At 41.5% G+C, this 20,209-nt stretch overlaps 3 protein-coding genes across 5 annotated transcripts; 2 read left to right on the top strand and 1 right to left on the bottom strand.

Annotated features, from left to right (window-relative positions):
• Positions 1-9,409: 9,409 nt before the first annotated feature.
• On the top strand, positions 9,410-10,386 carry LOC136521803 (uncharacterized). Its single transcript, XM_066515570.1, has one exon. It carries the CDS (start codon positions 9,783-9,785, stop codon positions 10,041-10,043), a length of 261 nt encoding a protein of 86 aa, XP_066371667.1. The 5' UTR covers positions 9,410-9,782; the 3' UTR covers positions 10,044-10,386.
• A 257-nt stretch (positions 10,387-10,643) lies between these two features.
• Positions 10,644-14,904, top strand: LOC136520656 (DNA-binding protein RHL1-like). Of its 2 annotated transcripts, XM_066514256.1 has the most exons (11): positions 10,648-11,796; positions 11,942-12,052; positions 12,260-12,346; positions 12,440-12,666; positions 12,782-12,863; positions 12,960-13,106; positions 13,345-13,384; positions 13,503-13,565; positions 13,780-13,811; positions 13,939-13,980; positions 14,157-14,904. In XM_066514256.1, exons 1-11 carry the CDS (start codon positions 11,485-11,487, stop codon positions 14,205-14,207), a joined length of 1,194 nt encoding a protein of 397 aa, XP_066370353.1. In that variant the 5' UTR covers positions 10,648-11,484; the 3' UTR covers positions 14,208-14,904. The 2 variants fall into 2 exon arrangements, 1 of the variants encoding a protein (XP_066370353.1); XR_010775309.1 differs by lacking the exon at positions 14,157-14,904 and having other exon boundaries at positions 10,644-11,796; positions 12,960-13,105; positions 13,343-13,384.
• A 444-nt stretch (positions 14,905-15,348) lies between these two features.
• LOC136520973 (uncharacterized) lies at positions 15,349-19,172 on the bottom strand. Of its 2 annotated transcripts, none has more exons than XM_066514687.1 (5): positions 18,910-19,172; positions 16,511-17,873; positions 16,266-16,412; positions 15,762-15,866; positions 15,349-15,629 (listed from the first exon to the last, which is right to left on the bottom strand). In XM_066514687.1, the coding sequence occupies exons 2-5, from the start codon at positions 17,866-17,868 to the stop codon at positions 15,569-15,571; spliced, it is 1,671 nt and encodes a 556-aa protein (XP_066370784.1). In that variant the 5' UTR covers positions 17,869-17,873; positions 18,910-19,172; the 3' UTR covers positions 15,349-15,568. The 2 variants fall into 2 exon arrangements, with proteins under 2 accessions (XP_066370784.1, XP_066370785.1); XM_066514688.1 differs by having other exon boundaries at positions 18,726-19,172.
• Between the last annotated feature and the right edge of the window lie 1,037 nt (positions 19,173-20,209).

A 20,209-nucleotide genomic window follows, 5' to 3' on the forward strand; every position in this document is an offset into this window, starting at 1 on the left:
AGGCGTAGCAGAGCCTGAAAAGTATTGCAGGTGCATGCTCTTCACCCTGTAGAGTTGTAGGCACTGCCTTCAGCTCTAGGATACGGAACCCGATGAAGATAGACGACAACCACTACGCTCTAGAAAAGGATTTGTGATCTCCATAAATGACGGATATGCCATCACCACGTTATGGTCCCAAGGGAGCGGCGCCCGCTTCCTGGCCCCTCGGGTTCACCGGATCGGAGCACACGCTTCAGCCTCCGGATGCCCTCTCCGATCGGAAGACCTTGCCCACAGCGCTACTCCAGACCCCGACCCCACGTCCCTCCAACAAAGATTCATAGGAACCAGAAGGCATGCGGAGCAAGACTAGGTAAGGCTCATAAGTCAAAGCCACTATACTACAGTCCATACCCTGCGAGGGGCAGTGCTCTGTAACTATCCTGACATTCTATAGAGACATCGACAGTATTGTAGGCGCTTATCATCCTTTTGCACCCATCAAAATGGGAAACCAGGCTGGGTAGACGTGAGCCACAAGGCTAGGTAGAGTACGCATCCTAGCCCTCACACTTGTAAAGTCGTCCTCTTCATCTATAAAAGAGGATGCGCTTCCTCCAACAAGGGGACCGACTTTTGACGGCACAACACACAACACACACAGTCAAGCTGCAACCAAGCTCTTGGCCTCCTTTTGACCCTTTCATCAGAGACTTGGGAGCAGTCCCTCTCTCGATCGTTTGTACCCCTACTACGAACTATTTTCGGTGCTAATAACACGAGCAGCAACAAACTGGACGTAGGGACATTCAGCCCAAACCAGTATAAATCTTGTGTCATTTAGCGCATCATCCGAGCCTAACGCGCATCACTATAAATTTACTTGCCGGTGCTTGTACGAAACACCGACAAGTATAAACAAGAGCAATATGCTTCATGCATAATGACCACTTATTAGTTGTGCAAAACAAATAAATTTTATCCTTCAGGGTGATAAATCCTTTTAGAGGATTATGGGGGTAAATAAGTTATAATATTCTATATCTTCTAGATAGTGTATCAAACTTATACTAGAGTTTGAATACTTATAATTCTTTCTTATTAGATTTTTGAATTATTTATTCTATAAATCTTCGGGTTTTTTATTGTACCACTAATTAATAAATTCAGTCTTGCATTTGGCATTTAGGGGATAATTCAATTGTCAAAGTCACCATTATTCTTATACCTTCTATGGTATTTAGAGGATATCAACACTTCATTGCTAGCTTTACAATATACACTTTCTGAGTGTTTGTATGACATCTTCATTAGTGTTTAAGATTCCTCACTTTATTTCTCTCGGGTCTATATTCACTTCACAGATTAATGGTGTTTATTCAAGAATTGACTGGTAAATAATTCTTGGATTAACTCCTTCAAGGATGTTCTTATTTTCGGTGAATAACATTTCTCTTCTATGAGATTTATTCTCTACTACATGAGAAAATATTATGTGATATACACAATGAGATAGTGTTATTCACTACAAAGTCATTCGATGACTCTATTCCTTCTAGGATAGCTCTTCTTGAGACTTCAATATTCATTTATGAATATATTCTATCTTAGACTTCTTAATACTTGTATGAGATTTAATTTTCATATGTTGCAATTTGTATTCTTCAGGAATTATATGGATTTTCATAATCTACTTATTAACTACATATTTCATAATCATTCAATTCATTTGTTAGAGATATAGCAGAACATTTATTTCTTCTTAGTAGGAGATTTACCCTCAATTGCTTTCTTCATTGACCCGATATAATCGCTGCAAGCGACTTTGCCATGGACTTTATTTTTCGGATCCGGGTTCTCATAAGAGAAACATTTGCAATTATAAAGGTAGCGTTGTCGACAACTATTATTTTCTCCCAATATTCTCACAATAGTGAGATTATTCTAACTCTTTGTCATTTCCTAAACAAGAGATGATTTCTGTTCTGCATACCAACACTAATGATGCACACGCTTAGTGTGTTGGATTTCATCTTCATGAGGTGCTTAGCCTTCTTCATGAGGCGTTCTCTTCATGAGAATGGAGGAGTTTGTTCTTATTTTATTTAACAAGTATACACTAAACTAGAACCGACAGACACCCCCGTAGATTTTAGCTTTATAGTATAGTATACAACATTTAGTTTACTATTAGTAAACACAACTTCTAGTTTATAACTTAAAGTTACTCCTCTCATTTTTAAAATATGGCATATGCTCCGCTTCATACTTCACAAGAGCATTAGTCAAACTATTGTTTGATTTAGTGCATGATATTATACCTGCTTCAAGCTTCAAGGAATATTTTTTCTCTTAAGATCATTTTTCTTCCATGGAAATAATATTTGGCATTCAAAATAATAGGCTTTCTCTCCCCCTAATGCCAATATTAGATCTTTAATAGCATACTTTGAAAGATATCCCCTATCATGGGCTTAAAATAATTCAAATTCATATATCTCTGACTACAAGCGGAGGCCCATTTATGTATGCTATAATAAAATAAAATTTTATGGGAAATATTCATGCACACATTTAAATACAGGGGTTATTATACAGTAAATGCAGCGAGCTAGAATACATAAAGTGCACTTAAGAATGTTCAGTATTCTTGCAAACTCAGGGATGTTCTCCCCCTGATTTGCACATATCATAGTTTAGAAAACTATTTCATTATCTAGCTTCTTTATTGTTTAGCCCAAGAAATTAATTCAAGTACTCATACATAAAAATTGGACCATATACTTCAAATATATAACGCAACATTCATATTCACATGAAATTTCTTCTAGAATATTCTAATTGACATTAATACAAAAATCCCCAAATGCCTTTTCTACATAAATCTCAAATCATCATAAGTGTGTTATCTACCATCTTAATTCCATAATTATTCATCCCATCAATAGGGTTAGTCTCCATTGAGCTAATTTCATATTAACTCTCCCCCACATCTCTGGCTGCTTGACCTTAGATCAATCGTATTGCTTATGCATACAATGCATTAGAAAGCAACATATTCATTACTTCAATAAAAATTATTTTGACATAACATGCTAGCTAGCCAATTTGATTACGAGGGAAAAATAGTAGCTACAAGCTACAAATATAGCTTCCATGCTAATATTTATGTAGAAGGGGAGATAGTTGCAGCTCAACGAGAGCACAACATAGTGATACACATTCATGTGTAATGTGGAATGTTAGAATTCAATCTAATGTAATAGATAACAACACAATGCAAAGCTACAAGCTTCCTTGCAATAAGTGAAATATAGAGAAAGTTAATTCGACCGGAAGGGATGCGACTAGAACTTGAAGTCCTGATACATGCACTTAAAGAGAGATTCAGGAAGGCTATGCCTATTAAATATATATTACCCGTATTTTCTTATGTCTTTATCCAAAATTCCTCCCCTTTTCATACCATAATTACTTTAAGTAGTAATGTGCTTCATGCATCATCTATGAATAATTATTTCTAATGTTCCATAGAATCTAATCATACTTCTAGTATCCATTGGTTCTGGCATGAAATTCACATATCCGTGTACTATTTAGTGTACACCAAAATATTCAGGGTAGGACAGTTTATGGGCTAAAGTATTAAATACTTAGTTTTTAGGATTATACTATTTCTTGGATAAATTGATCCTTTTAAGATCAGTTAATATGCCAGTATAGTCTAATTGTTCATATACTTCTAGAAAATTCAATTCCGCTTCTACCTACATGGTAGTAGTGCACAAAGAACTATAAAATTCATGGTTAACTGAGGCTTCATTGTGGATAAAATTAATGCAAAACTTATTTAGATAGGCAAAAATCAGCAATTGTTTATATGTGAAACATATAAGTTTAATTTGTTCCATGAGAAGTTAACATATATTACTTCAAGTAAGAATTGCAACTAAGAATATTAAATATTTCATATTAGTCTTCAAGCTAATAATTAACCATGAACTCTTCTATGAGTATACAAGAACCACTTAATTCAACGGGAACTAAAACTTGAAGCAACACCACCACTACTACCAATACTTTAGGATAGTAATTAAAAGACAACAAATCTATAAGCACATGATTTAAGTTCTTCAAGAAAAACCCTTAAATATTATAAATAATATCCATTCTCGCATGTCTTAATTTCTATACATAACATACGGTAGCTTCATGCTTTATTCAATAGTTATGATATACGGTCACAAGCCTTCAAGGGGTGTAACATATGCAAGCCACTTAGTCAAAGCTACTGCAACTGACAATATCCTGGTTTATAAAGCTGTCTAAAAATTATAACTCAATTTCTATTTGAGTAATTTCTGATGGTAAATTCAAATACTTCACGTATTACATTACTCTTTGATATTCTATACACAAGAGACATTTCTTCGAGAATATACACTTGATAAAATCTTATTTACCATCTTGTCTTCTAGACATTTAATATAAAGCTTCAAGCTTTTGTTTATAGAGCAGCATTATACCTAAATCTATAGGCATACAAGGTTGAAAATTCGACTTTCAATGCAAGATGATATTATGTAATCATAATTTACGATTTTTCTCATGCAGTGAGTCCCACAATGCACACAATGCATTTGTTATTTCTCTCGGCCATATACTCATTCTAGAGAGTAATCAGGAAATATATATATCCTGAGTTCACTGCACTTCAGTGGTAGCAAAATATCCTACATGGATTTAATAATGACCATAACAAATAATTCTACTATTCAGAGTAATTCCAGAAAATTTCTTCTTCTGAGGCATGCATATATTAACATAATTGGATCATGTGCATATAAGTTTACTACATGTAAACAAGTAGCTAGGTGCAAAAAGGTAGTGGACGGTTATTCAAAATATTCCTAGAAGCATCGTAGCATTTTTCAGGATCTAATCATGGTACATGCAAAATTTTAGAATTAACACCAATCATTCGTTCATCCCAAAAATTCATTATGCTAGGAAAACTAAATATGAGCCTCTCAAAGGTGATAAGTCTAAAATCTGCAGGATTTAGAGAGCTCATATACCTTATACCATGTCTCGAATATAATTATTCAAAAAATTATTCTTGCAATTACATGGTATATTCATAATGTGTGATAAATAAATGCATTCAAAAGAGCATAAAAATATCAACACATGTCATATATACATGGACATAAAATAAATATTGTCAATGTATAAAAAAAATCTGTTAATACTGAACATACAAATCTGCTAGAAACTACAAGTTCGCAGAGGAATACAATTGCAAAGTTAAATGTTGATCCTCCATTAAACATTCAGATAAGAGGAGCTATGGGACTTGAATATAATTTGCTGTGCGGCTGCGAGCTCACACAGGTGTGCCGGCAACAATAGTTGGAGAAACCATAGACCGATGGGTGCAGCCATGCTGGTGTGCCGCGTTCAAGCGCAAACATGCACACATGCAACTGCAAGCGCAGCTACGGCCTACTCTGGCAGCGGCGCCGATGAAATCCATGCAATGGCACGTGCGTGGTACTATTTATGGATGCATCAACATACTATCCATGCATTAATACTTAGCAGTGTCGTTATATAGTATAGCATCGGGTTGGAATAAAATCTTCGGTTTGGGACCATGCATAGGACTGCAACTCGGATTCTGTCCGAGCTCATATATGTTGTTGCCTAATCCTGAAAACTCGAGGACAAGCCGGCGCCAATGCAGGGCAGCCGGATCCAATGGTACTGATTGCGTATCAAACCCACCACCAATGCAATCGCACTGATACATGTGAGTTTATAAGCCATACTTTTTTAGCCAACAACGGTATACTTTCAGCCATGGTTTATCAGCCAAACAAGCACAAGCGAACAGAGCGATGGAGTGTACGTTCAGATTGCCAATGCGGCAGATGTGTATCCGTCCATACTCCGTGGTGTGCTTGCATGCACAAAAATCATATACGTATATGCATGCTACTTTGTTTTCTTCTTGCGTATTAACGTAAGAATAAGTACTGACTGCTAGTCTGTAGTTCTGCTGGCATTCGGCGACGTGCAAGTCGTAGACATTGGCATGGTGCTGTGTGCTACTGCTAGTATGCATGTTCAGGTAATGCAGGCATGCAGCGTATAAACTATTCCACAGTTTATCATGTTCTCCGATCCGATTCATCGAGTCGGCTTTTTGTAGTAGATTTGAAAAACAAGGTTTTACCCGTGCAGATGGCGAGCATGGATTAATCTACTACATGGTGTATATAATTTGTACCTTCAAACATTGATGCCAATTGATCTACTTCACTTGTTGCGTAGGGCAGTGGTTAGTAGATACATACCGCGTAGAGCGTTTGACATTGTCGTAGAACAGATTGTTTGACGACGATGGTGCATGTCGATGTAGTGCAGACTAGATGCAGGTAGAGGTAGCGAATCCGTTCCGCTAGTAACGCCAGATGTCGACGTCGTCGCGGCAGGGACGTCGGCACAAGAGTCGGCGTCAAAGATCGGCAACGGCTTCAACGGCGATGTCGACGAAGAATTTGTCGTGCTGATAACGTGTTGTAAAACATATCGCCAGCAGTTCAGACCTTTCTCTCTCCGTCTATCATGATTAACATAGGAGATGAAGGTAGAAGAACAAGTAGACACGACTATTTTTTATTCCTCTTAATATTGATAATTACAACATAGAGCTTCCGCATATATAGTCCTACCAAAGCATAAGAGTTTAATAAAAGCTCACGTACAAATAGACTAGTTTTATAACAGAGACACGGTCTGACGTACGTAGGGGCGATGCGAGCGCGGTGGAGCACACGAGATTTGGTTGGACGCCGAAAGCGTTCCGTATTTTTTAATGTAAAAAATAAAAGATAAGATAAGATAAGATAAGGTAAGAAGACGTAGAGAAGAGATAATAATTGCGGAGTTCGTTTTTTCAGTTTGTTTTCTAGTCTACTTCCTCTGTCGTGAAAGAATCAATTTCTAGCTCAAAATTTATCCACCGAAGAATCGATTTCTACTGTTGTCGTCCCTCTCTAATCCCCCGTATTCTGGGTCACATTTAACACGGCCTCCCGTCTCCGGAAGTTAGTTCATCTCCATGGGCTTGGCCTGTTCGCTTGCTTGTAAATGATCGTAAATTTTCAGTCGGGAACAGTGTTTTTCTCTCACATCAAACCAACCAGCAGTAAATAATCCACGATCGTTTATCAGCAGCTCGTAATTTGTTGATACTACGGAGTACAGGACAACAACATTTAATATTGTATTGGAGAGAACGACATTGTTCAATTAATATTCTCGGAACTGGAAGAGCTATTAAGTTCAAGCAGTTTAATGAGGGGTAAAATAGTCTTTTCTCTTGTTTGCTAATCTGTCCAAAAGTTACTGAGAATTAATTCTTTCGAGGACAGAAGGAGTAGGTAAATATATAGTCACCGGTCAGAATTTCTAGACGCAAGCAAATAATTTGCCTTGCAATGGGCCGGCTACTATTTATGACCGCAAATAATTTGCTTTGCAATAATGGAGTATGCATGATAGATTGACTCAGATGCAAACTATAGTTTGCAGCTAAGTTTGACCAAATTTATAGAAGTACAAAAATAATATTTACGCTATCAAATTAGCATATCATTGATGTATTTTTATAATTTATTTATATCTTTCACATGGTACTCTTCTCTGAAAACATTGTCAGGTATGTTTGATACAAGAGCTAATTGCTAGCTAGCTAAAATTAGCCCTAGTGTATCGGGCTAATTAATAGGTGGACTCATTTCTTTTAGCCAAGTGTTCAACTAGCTCATCTAGCAACTAACCATAGCTCATCTAAACAGGCCTTTGGTATAGTTTTTGATTTAGAACAAACTCAGTATATTCTAAGGCGGGTAGTGTAAAATTTGTATTTTTTCTGTATATATAAGTATTACCAGACGTGGATTTAATTTCCCATCATAGAAACAAAAAAAATTGTGTTTTTGGATCCATGAGTGATAAAATGTGTACAAGTATATACGCACACATGTACTTATGGTCAATCAAACAACACTTTAAGGTTGATCGTTGGATTCGGTATAAAGGCTGGCTGTATTCGATGTTAGCTCATCTAGAGCATCTAGAGAAGCATCAGAGAAGAAGATGGTGAAGAATCTAAATAGAATAGTATATTATTTTTATTTTAGATTTTTTATACGTTAATTTGGAGATGTATTGTGCTGAATTTTTTTTAGGCTGTTAGTGACTTATTAGTGCTACCGTGCGGTGCCGTGCAATGCGAACGGGGACGGCGACGTCCAGTCCAGGTCTCCAGGAGCCAACCACATGTCATCAAAAAATTCAAAAAGTAACCAACCAATCTATAAATATGGAAATATATACATCTTTTTATATGTATGTATGGTTGGAAGACGCATATACATACAAACGGTGCCACGTAGCCACGTCTTACGGCCCCCACAAGCCACAAAGCAAAACGCGGCAAATTCAACTGGCCGGCGCTCCCCCTCCCCCATTTAATACGTATACCAAACTTTTCAGTCGCCCCCTTCATTTTCTCAGGATTCATACAAACATACTGCATACATACCTATGGGCTGCTGTTTGGCAGTAATCCTTAAGAGTAGTTTCTCCATGAAAATCACTACTCTTCTTTAGCTAAACAGTAAAATTCAGACAAGACTCACTTTTCAATTTACAATGACAGCTGGAAACTAAAAAAAAACACTGCTAGCTGTTTTGGTTCGTGTGCTTTGCTTGCCTCGATTTCTGCGCCAGCAAGGAAAACCTTTATGCCCTGAGAGAGCCAAAATGGCTCGCCCAGTCTGGCAAGCGTCTCGTGGCGCACGTCGTCTAGGCGAGGCAAGGTGAGCTGAACCGAGCAAATCTTCCAAGCACGCCCTAAGTCTTCACAACCACTACGAGTCTGATTGGTTGTTTGTACTACTAGTTAGGCAGTGTATCTAGACTTCGGCACATTGTGTGTTTTGCCATCAGATACGCTAGCTATCTTTGGCACATCTATCACATGTTGCCGATTAGTGCGTATATATGTGTACACATGTATAAGATGGTAACCTGAACCGAAGACTCAAAAGAAGATACAGATTAATATTAACCACACACGGAAGACTCATGGTGATGTTGAAGCTCAAGCTAGCGTGTGGTGTGCAATGGCAACACATGCAACAGACTTACAAGTAGCTAGCTTCAACGGCCTCCGCTGCCCATATCTATCACTGGCCGGCCGGCCTTTAGCAGCAAGCCAACACATGGCACCTGACAGTTGACACACTCACCAAGCAACAAGGAAAGGGAAGCCTCAAGAAGATTTTCTGGAAGAGGAGAGAGCTGCTGACGAAAACGCGGTAAAGGCAAGGGGTGTTGTGGTGCGAACCCAAAATGGCGCGACACGACATCCCTGAGAAGTTTCCTTTCTCCTTCCTTGCTTCTCCAACTCGTTTTCCTTCCCCTTCCCTTTGCCTCTTGCCTTGTTGCTTTGCTGCTCTCCTCTTTCTTCTTCTTCTGTCTATAAATAAGAGGGCTCCGGCCGCTAGATTATATCGTCGGACAGGCAGACATCTTCGAGTGGTGTGGAATTCAGCCGCCAGGGAGCAGCCGCTGCAACTGCAAGTCGCAAGCAAAGCAATTCAACAGGGAGGGAGGGAGCAGCCGGCCGCTGCAACTGCAGGCTGTGTGTGTCACTCAGTCGATCCATCCATATCCATATTCAGCAAACCAACACCAATCAGTCCCTCCAGAGGATCGGAAGGGCCATGGCCGCCGCTAGGATCGCCGCCTGCAACGCCGCCGCCCGCACCGACTTCGCCTTGGCGTTCGCGGACGAGCCCGCGCCGCCGGAGACGCTGGACGTGGTGCGCCGGCAGCGCCAGCTCCTGCGCCGCGCCGCCGCGCTCTGCCTCGACCCCATCGCCGAGGAGACAGACGGCGGCGTCGACTCTTCTGCCTCTTCCGACGGCCGGAGCCGGAGCCAGAGCACCACCTCCGCACTGCCGGTGCCGGCCCTGAGGATCTGAACTGAACCCTCAAGAGTCAAGACGAGACCTTTTCTTCTGGGATTGGGATTCCTCAACCTCAAGACGTTAAGCAGAGCAGTGGAGTACTATATATGTACAGTAGGTATATCGGAAAATTGAGCATGATGCCCAGAGTTGCTGTACACGTATGACATGTGTCCATCGGGATGGATTAGTAGTAGCTTATAGCTTAGCCCTTAGCTAGCTGAAAAGGACAAGGACGGCGAGCGAGCTCCTTTGGTAGATGCAAAGGATGGTTCATCATCTTTGTAAAATGTTCGTCATTACCAAAGCTATAATAATGGAGCTATAATAATAGAGTCTCTCTAGCCAATAACTAATTATTTTAGCTCCTTCTAACAACTAGATTTTTACTCATGCACTTACACCGTCTTATGGCTATATTTAACCGTCTTATTACTATATTTACAATGATCTCTGCAGTATAATTTATTAGACATAGTAATGTAATTTAGAGATAATTACATATCTTAGAAAAATATATGTCAAAATTTTTAGAAAAATTTACAAATCATTTATGTGGATTGCATATATCAGAGAAATATTATGTCAAATTATTCACAAATGTCAGATTGTTCACAGATATCAGAGAAAAAATTACAAATTGCAGATCGAACCCATTCTCTTCTTCTACCTCCAATTCGATTCAAGCGCCTCCGCACACGCGTCGTTGGGGCACTGTGGCGGGACGGCGCTTGGCTCTGCACTCGCCGTCGGTGACAGCACGGCAAACCCGCCGTCTTGCGTCATGAACGGCTGATGATCCCGCGGTGGGACGACGACGACGGGGCTCACGTCATCCGACGACCCACTCAAGGTGTCGAGCGATTCCGGCACGGTGGCGGCGGCGCCCCGCTCGGCCGCCGCAGGCTGATGGTTCAAGAACTTGGTGTACAGCAACGCCAGATTGAGGCGGTGCGGGCCAAAAGGGCGCGTGCGGACGGCGGGGGAGGAGCGGGAGCGGGAGTGGAGGCAGCCGCCGCGGCCGCGGGAGACGGAGATGCTCGCGCTGCTGATCGGACGGACAAAAAAACGGTTGCTGGACCCGGTAGAAACAACCAGTTGTGCATTAGCATCTCTCTGCATGTTCAGTTAATTGGCTACTAATTGCATTTGTTCTTGCACGAGACCACGAGAGTATACTTCAATCAATAGCAGTAGCAGCCTCGCTGCCCGTAAAACACTGAGAGAAAGAGATGCCGTTTTTACAGCGTCGAAGGCGGCTTGAGTGGAATCCGCTTTCCGTGGCCGTGGGCCGTGACGTCTTCGTCTTCGTCTTCGTCTCGTCCCGAATCCAACTTTGCTCCGACCCCGGCTCCGATCTCTAGACCATCTCATCACTCTCCTCTCCCCAATCAATCCCCAGCTCAAACTTCTAACCCCGCCCAAAAACCTACACCGGAGGACGGGAGGGGGAGGGATGGTCAAGAAGGCCTCCACCGCCGCGCCCGCAGACGCCGAGGCCGACGAGCGCCGCCGCCTCCGCTCGCTCGCCTTCTCCAACGGCCTGCTCCAGCGAGGCGACCCGGCGGCGCCGCGGGCGCCGCTCGCGCCGGCGGCTGCCATCACGCGCCTGCAGGGCCGTGACGTCGTGCGCCGCGGCGGCCAGCGGAAGAGCCGCTACCTCTTCTCCTTCCCTGGCCTCCTCGTGCCAGCAGCCTCGGGCGGCCGGGTCGGGGAGCTCGCCGACCTCGGGACCAAGAACCCCGTGCTGTACCTCGAGTTCCCACAGGTACCGGGTCGGGTCGGGACTCGCCAAGCTTCCACCTTTCCAGTTCCGGGATTCAGGCCACCTGACCTGACCTGGGAATGTGATAAACATGTGATTCTTTTTCCCTTTCTGAGGAGGATGAGTGGTGGTTGCATTGCACCTGCAGGGAAGGATGAAGCTCTTCGGGACGCACGTTTACCCCAAGAACAAGTACCTCACGCTGCAAATGAACAGGTCGGCCAAGGGCGTCGTCTGTGAGGACGTCTTCGAGAGTCTGGTCAGTGTTTTCAGCATTACTTCACTTCTCAGCTATGTTCAGTTGCTCGTCTTCATTGCTGAATGCATCTGTGCAAAACTCCTTTTTTTTACTGCTTAGATTTACATGTATAATATAATTGTCAATTAATGCAATTCCTATGCTGCCAAATTCGCTTCAAGCCACTGAAATCTCACCAGATATGCTGCCTGCTCATCGGATATGCAGATTGTGTTTTCTGAAGCATGGTGGGTTGGAACAAAGGAAGATAATCCAGAAGAGCTCAAGCTTGAGTTTCCAAAAGAATTCCAAAATGTTTGTGCTCTTTTCAAACCAGCCCATTTGTTGTCTTCTGCTTTCAGTTCTGTATGTGCCTATCATATATGCCTCTCCATTTTCAACTGATAGGATGGCACAGCAGCAGACTGTGATTTCAGAGGTGGTGCGGGTGCTGCCATCGATGAAGCAACTGGAAGTAAAACTGGAAAGGAAATCGCAGAACCTCGTTCCCCGAAGTTTGCATCTGATGATGATGGTTCTGAGGATTCAGATCATAAGGATGAGAATAACACACAGACTATGAGTGGAACACCAGTTAGACAGTCTGCTAGGAATGCAGGGAAAACCCTGAAAAGGTAAGAACCTTACACTCTCTTTGGCTGCTGAGAGCTTCGTAGGTAAATTGGTTTACTCATTTCATTGGCCTGTGTAGTCAAGTAATTAACAAAGTCCTCCTTGCTGCCTTTATAGGTACACAGACTTATCTTCTGGAGGTGATTCGTCTGACAATGATGATGAAACTGCTGAGGTACCTGAGGACTTGGATGATAAGGTACATCTGAAATTTTAGTTTTCTATATATAGGTTCAAAAATTTTAATGTCAAAATTTTGTCACACTGCGGCTTATTTTGCTTGCTATGCGTGAAGGAGATGGAGAGTCCAGAAATTAAGGATGAGACTGAAAGCGAAGACATCAAACCTGCAGATTCTTCAACAGTGGCCCTTTCTAGCAAGAAGGAGCCTCTTGTTCTGGCTACTTTGTCTAGCATGTTTAAAAAGGCAGAAGAAAAAAAGGTGAGAGTGCAAAACCACCTAGATATGCATTCTTGGGAGGGAAGATTCACATTAGAATTATTCATAGTTTCCCCTCTATCTATCACTAACAGACAACCAGTATGTCCATAGCTTTAACTTAACTCAATTGCACTGAAGCGATACCACATTCTACAAGGATGTTTCTGTGTTAAACATGTCTATTTACATTTGTTGTCAAGAAATTTAACTCATTATCACATGCTTATTCCTGTTCCAGAGATCTACAAGGAGTCCTAAAGGGCCCCCTGCAACCAAAGGTTGTGTTTTATCACCTCTCTATGTTCCTTATCAATCGATTCATTATGAAATGAAGCTTTTTTAATTAAATTTGTAAAGCTTTTTTTAATTAAATTTGTAATTGTCACTTATCTTTAGGTGCTGCTGCTAAGAAACAGCGAGCAAGTCCAATGGCAAAACAGCCAGCAGGGATCAAGAAGGGTAGGCTCACTGTTGTGACATGCATCTTCTGTAGTAGACATCTTCTGGCATTAGTGTGCTAGCATTTGGTGTAAGCATCCAAAGGCATCTCATCAGTTTCATTTAGGAAGATGTGTGCTAGTACAAGTGAAGAGCTCTAGGGTTGTTGCAAGATAAGCTTTCAGTTTCATTTATATAGGCTGGGGACACTGACCAGTGTGTTTTCTGAATGCAGCTAGTGGAACTCGGGGAAATAAAAAACAAAAGGTACCATTTTATGGAATTCTATGTTGCTTGCCCTTAGTAGATGAATTTCAAGTGTTGGTCATTGTTTGCTTTCTCTATATAAATGTGTATTTGATTGAGGACCTTTGGCCATTTCATTGTGTTACAGGTGGAAGAAGATGAAATCGAAGAGCTCTCAAGTTCCTCCCAGGTTTATTGCTAGCTTGCATCAGCTGAACTTAAATATGCATTGTGTTATTTGTTACCTTTAGCATTTTAGCAGCGAGTTTCCTTACAAGAAACTGTGCATTTTACTACATCATGTATACCTGATATTTTGAGCACAAAGGCTATGCATACTTACCTATGTAATTGCAAATGGTACAGGATAATGCTGCAGATGATGATGATGATAGTGACGAGGACTGGGCCAAGTAATGCCCTTGTAGTTGAATCGCATCTCGTGCATGGGTACAGAAGGATGGGTTGGCGAAGCATGCATAATTGATGTATAATTGATGTGCGGTTGAGCAGTAAGATGGATTGGGAGGATGGCACTGAAGCTGCTGTTTTCATGGACTGATTGGTTGGTCGTGTCTGACGACTGATCTAGAATGTGGATACCCTGATCAGTCGTCAAGCTGAGTTTATGAAACGGTTGAAATTACATTAGTTAGTCAGAAGTGGAGTGTATTTTTCTTTATCTGACTTGTTTGTAGTAGGAGAACACACATACACACACACGTGACGACCAATTTGTCAGGGATTACTCGTGGATGGGCCATCATATGGGCCCCACGAGTAATCCCTGACAGTTCCATACTCCATCATAGAACTAGAAGGAATGTACAGCCAGCTCCAACGATGACATTGTTTTCTTTAATACTATATCTTTATTTAAGTGTTGCTACCAGCGGATCGGTAACAGCAATTATTATATCAACATCTTTTGTTGCTTTACCGATTGTGAACTAGTGAAATCAGTGCTGTGCTGTGCAAATACTCTGTGCACTTTGTGTCTACCTGGTTCTGTTTTATTGCCCCCGCTGTATACTTATCTCTGGTCAAGAATACTTGAATTTTTCATTTTGTTGTATTGTTTGAGCTGCCATTGACCACCATTTTCTATCAGAATATTTATAGGATATGTTAAGTTTGAGAAATTCCTGAAGTAGTTTTCAAGACAGATTTGACTTTATTTATTATGTTTCACGTTATAGTTTATAATTCATTTTCAAAAGAAGTTCTAAAGTTTTGACTATAATCAAAGTTCGATTTTTTTACAGGTCTTGTCCAGAACGCCAATTGTCTGTCAATTATTTGTGACATACTTCAGTAGTTGATTAATATTGAAACTTAGTTTGAATTGGTGTTTGGCTTATTCTGGTCTTATCTCCAGATTTACCCTTGCAAAAATAAACTTGTTCTCGAATATTGCTTTCGCGTCCTCTTTTCAGCGACTTCAACTAATGCAGTGCAACTAAAGTGACTCGTCACAAACATGTCACGGTAGCAGCACGCTGTTTACCTTCGAACCTTCAATTCAAATAGTACACATACATAGTGTTATTTATCTAGTATTGTCATGGTAATTTGCCTAATCCATCAGCTTCATATTCATTAATCTCTCATGTACCCTTCAAAAAAAATTAATCTCATTTATTAAGTTCTAACAGTACATTTACAGCTCAAAAGAATTGCTTTGCTCGAAAAAGAAAAAAAAAGCTCAAAACAATTGTTCTCAGCAATACTGAACCGTGAAACATCTTTCCTATATCTCTCCACGTAGAATCGTCTTATCACCCTGGATCAGTTCTTGCCCCTGGAGGAATGACATCAGAAACACAGGTGTTCTTGCCACTGAATCCACCAGCCACACAAAGGAAGAAGACACAGACAGATGAATGAGAATGACTAGTTCAGGTGTGCAACATCAACACCATCAGGCCAGCATTTTTATCACCATATTTATCACTTTAGTCAAGAAGCTACCTTTTAGCCTCAGTACGACCAAGTATTTTTAATACAGCATCCGGGGATTGCACTCCTTTCTTTGATAAATAGAAAACAACGGCTTTCCTCAGATCTTCATAAATCCTGTATTTAGGAAAAATAATCACAAAAATAAGCAATAACGCTAAGTCTATCATGAAAATACAGCTCTATGATGCAATTTACTCAAATACTGCTTCCTTCCAGAATTCTTAGCCATATTTTCAAATCTTAGGCATATTTTACTTCCCCATGCATACATTTGTTGTTTTGGTCAGTAGTACCCCTATTAACTATCCATGTTACCACACCATACTTCTATGGCTGCTGCTTCATCATCCTTGCCGGGAATTCCTAATGAGAGCATGCACATCAGCTACTAAACACTTTGACTATAGGCAACATAGTCACTTTAAGTGGCTCCTTGGTACCGGTGCTCAATAGATATTGCCTAACAAATCTGGACACAGGGAGTATGTTTAAGGGATGCAGCAGGCTTATTACCCGGAATAGTTGTCTTGGATCTTCAGTGCCAATGGTTCATTAAATGCCATGATAAAATCGCATGGCACATAAAACAGTGGCTTCTGTGAAGCAAAGGCTGCCACAGTGCCTTCGAAGTAATGCGCAGAGCAACCATTGTCTTTAAACCTACAAAAATGAAATGTGTTAGAATAGAACCCCTAGTCTAGAACAACAAAACTCTAATCTAGAAAACAAATACTTCTGGAATAAGTTTAGAAGCTTACTCATTGAGAAAGTTCAAGAAATCAGAAGCATCACCCTTAGGCACACCATCTTGACTTACAGAAATGTTCATGTGATGAGAGCCCACTGCTTCTGCTCTTTGATTATCCTCTGGTGTCGGCTTATCTGACTTAACTTCTGCTTCATTTCCAGTAGTTAAGATTCCAGTGGTTGCACTAGATTCAGAACTTTCAGCAGCCCCATCAAAGATTCCAGTGGTTGCACTAGATTCAGAACTTTCAGCAGCCCCATCAAAGATTCCAGTGGTTGCACTAGATTCAGAACTTTCAGCAGCCCCATCAACAGACTGTGCTTGTTGAGGTGACTTCTTCACCTTGCTGTCTTGATGAGACACCACTACTTCTCCACCATCATTGTGATGGGAGCCCACTGCTTCTGCCCTTTTATCATCTGAGGACATCTTATCTGAAGACTTATCTTCTCCATGTTTTCCAGTAGCTTCACTTGGTTCAGAACTTTCAGGAGCTGCATCATCGGACTGCCTTTGTTGAGATGACTTATTTTTCTCCTTCCCCTTGTCTTCTTTTGGTTCGTTGCCTTTTCTCTGGTTCACAAGAAATTCCCTAAACCATTCCCTAGCCTTATCTTCGTGCGGTTGGCCTTTGACAGGGGAATACTGGTCAGTGAAGTAAATGTTTTTTTCTTGGCGCTCTTCAAACAGCATCCAAACCGCTTGAGGCATTTGTTGGCAAATGGCCTGGTCAGCTACATATATAAATAGAGCACCATTGTGTTTGTGAATAACATCTAATCTGTTGCGGCAAAAAAGAAGTGCTGCTCCATCGTCAGATAGCTCCTCAGACAAAGACTGAAACCCATAGGAAGTCAATTGACTGCTTGAATCATCCAATAACCTTTTACAGGCTTCCACATGGTCACCTTTGCCTTCCGTATAGTGATCCACCAACTGACTATGAGAAAAGTCTCTGAGAAAATCAAAGCTACTGTCTTCCGGATTTAGCACCCACCCGTGAAGCAGAGGTAACTTCAAAAGCTGACAAAGCAAGGTTGACCCATTCTGCACAAAATCCAAATGAGCACTCAAGCATGGTTGCAAAGAGAACTGAGTACGAATATTAGCAAGGGCCTTTTTAGCTTCCTTTGCATCAGCGTCTGGCATGTCAACCACTTTATCAATGCTTAGCTGCAGCATGTCATGGAGGACGGACTTGATAAAGCTTTCTGTCCATGGGCCTGGCTTCCCAACAGTTGAACTATATCTGATGGCGACCAAATTGTGTATTGCCACCAAGTTTGCACATCCCTGAGTTCCTTGGAGTACCGTTGCAACGATGTTGTCATTAACTTTGAGCTCCTTTTTCTTGTACTTGGTCGACATGGTGCCTAGCAGAGATACCAACGTGTCACGTGAGTAGTTTCTCTCGAAAAGTGCATCAGATTGGTCATCCAAACTAGATAATGGATAGTTCAGAGCTAACATGACAGGTGTAGCAGGACCATGACAACAATTAGTAGTTCGATATGATTGTAGATGAGCAAAATAACATGATCCTACTATACAGCTTAACATGTCAGGAGATCAAGAACCCAAAGAAAGAAGTCTCAGTCTATCTCAACAACACTGCATGATGATAAGATGAATGAAACATTACACAAACAAGTCCAGCCAATGAGCACAATCAGCAAGACATCATGAAGTTCAGAGCGTGCAATAAAATATCAGCTACTCAATTGGGAGGGGGGATTAAAAATACCCAACACTAATGTGTCTTAAAGATTATATTTTCCAAAACATAATAAACAAAAAAAAAAAGACTGCGATTTGCAATCCTGTGGAAAACTTGAAAATTCTACTGTGTTACGCTTGGTTGGTATTGGTAATACTTGACATCACAGCTATCTGAAACTACTGATAAATCTTTTATTATAAAAGAATGAAATGGCTGAGAACAGAACTCTCTTCTGCACAGTAAATAAAATCTCTGGAGTGCGAACAACATGGTAGGAAACTCAAATGCAGGCACCGTTTACAGGAAACATCTACTTAACCAACAGGCGAGAATTTAGAAACTAATTGTTAAAAACAGAAAAAGTGGTGGAATGCATAGGCGATCATAACTAATTCAAATGTGCAAGCTCGCATCGCAGTACTAATAACCGAGAGAGAAACCAATGCCAAGTGTTTTCACCCAAAAAAAAAATGCTAAACGGGGCCCGTAAAATGCTAAACTTCACCTTGTCATCAGTTGAAAAGAGCAAGACAATACAGTGCCAGATATGCGCCTAGTCCTGACCATGGGCACGGAGCAAATTCGCGTCTAGAACATGTGGCCCTTCCCACCAAACAGAGCTCGAGACCTCCTGATTCACTGCTACCGAATTCAAACCATGTGAACTGTGACTGGGGGTTTGGACTCACCTTCAGAGAGCCGGAGGTGGATGGATGCAGACGCAGGATCCGTGCGGGTGCGGCAGTGGAGCTGTTGTCGGGAGAGGAGAGGCGCGAGCAGCGGCGGCGTGCGGTGCGGCTGGGACGTGGCCGACTGGGATGTGGACGCGGCAAGGGGCTAGGGTTATACCGTGGGCTGGGCCGGCTGTGGCAGCTTTCGTGGGCTAAATTGATAGCTAGACAAGAAATGTAATCTTTCAGAGAGCCCGTGGGTATCGGCGAGCGGTGGATCGGCGGTCGCGGTCGCGGTCGCGGCCGACTGACGGAGAAGACGGGGATTAGGGATCAGACGGTGGCGAAGGCAGGCGGCGAGGTGAAGGGATGAGGAGGTACCCACGCGCACGGACGCCTGGGTGTACGGCCACGATGCAGGCAGCGTACGGCCACGATGGGGCGAGCGTGAAAGATGCGAACAAGAACAAGTCAGACCCCCGAACCTAGAGACCCATGGGGTTAGAATTTTTATATGTAAATGTAACTTTATTATTATATGTTACGTGTACAATTGCGTATATAATATAGACTGGAAACCAGTTATTGAAACTCTATTGGATTTTTAAAATGGCACACGTGCCTTTATTTTTCTTTTAATGTGCTTTCACTCTTTGGACCGTAGACCGGTAATGACTAAGGTTTTGAGGTGAGGATCTCAAAGAATTAGGTGGTTCAGAACCAATATATGAGGTTGTATCCAATGTGGATCATAATAAAGTTTCTTTCCTGATTTGAGGTAAAAATTTATGTTAGTCATGTAGGTGAGTGTCAGGGGGGAAGGAAGAGGAAGAGATCTATGTATTATTTTTGCATCTATGGATGAATTGATGATGCACCCCAAGGGTTGGGTCGCTTTGTTGGTGGTCATTCCGTCATGGTGTATTGGCGTTGCTGAGATTTATGAGAGAATAGAGACAGCAGAAGCGCAATGTGCAAACTAACGACGACAGTGGACTCTCTTTATTATGTATAAGCTGACTTTGAGTAGCTTTGCATGTTTCTATTCAGAGCTAATTTGGTCTTGGTATGACCAGGAACAATTTGCACATGCATGCGTGCAAGTAGTACAACATACAATCAGCGTAGCAAAATGCAAAGGCACAAAATAATATATATAAATAAACAAGCACGCCAGAAGGTCAAGGTCCATTATCATCTGATGAAGAGTTCAGAGAAATAACGGAATACGAACCCGTTCGAACATCCTCTACGTACCCGTATACTGCAATGCTCCAAGAAAATACATCACTGGAACCCTCACTGGCACTACGCTATT

Source organism: Miscanthus floridulus, chromosome 18, assembly GCF_019320115.1.
Source record: "Miscanthus floridulus cultivar M001 chromosome 18, ASM1932011v1, whole genome shotgun sequence".
Taxonomy (NCBI): domain Eukaryota; kingdom Viridiplantae; phylum Streptophyta; class Magnoliopsida; order Poales; family Poaceae; genus Miscanthus; species Miscanthus floridulus.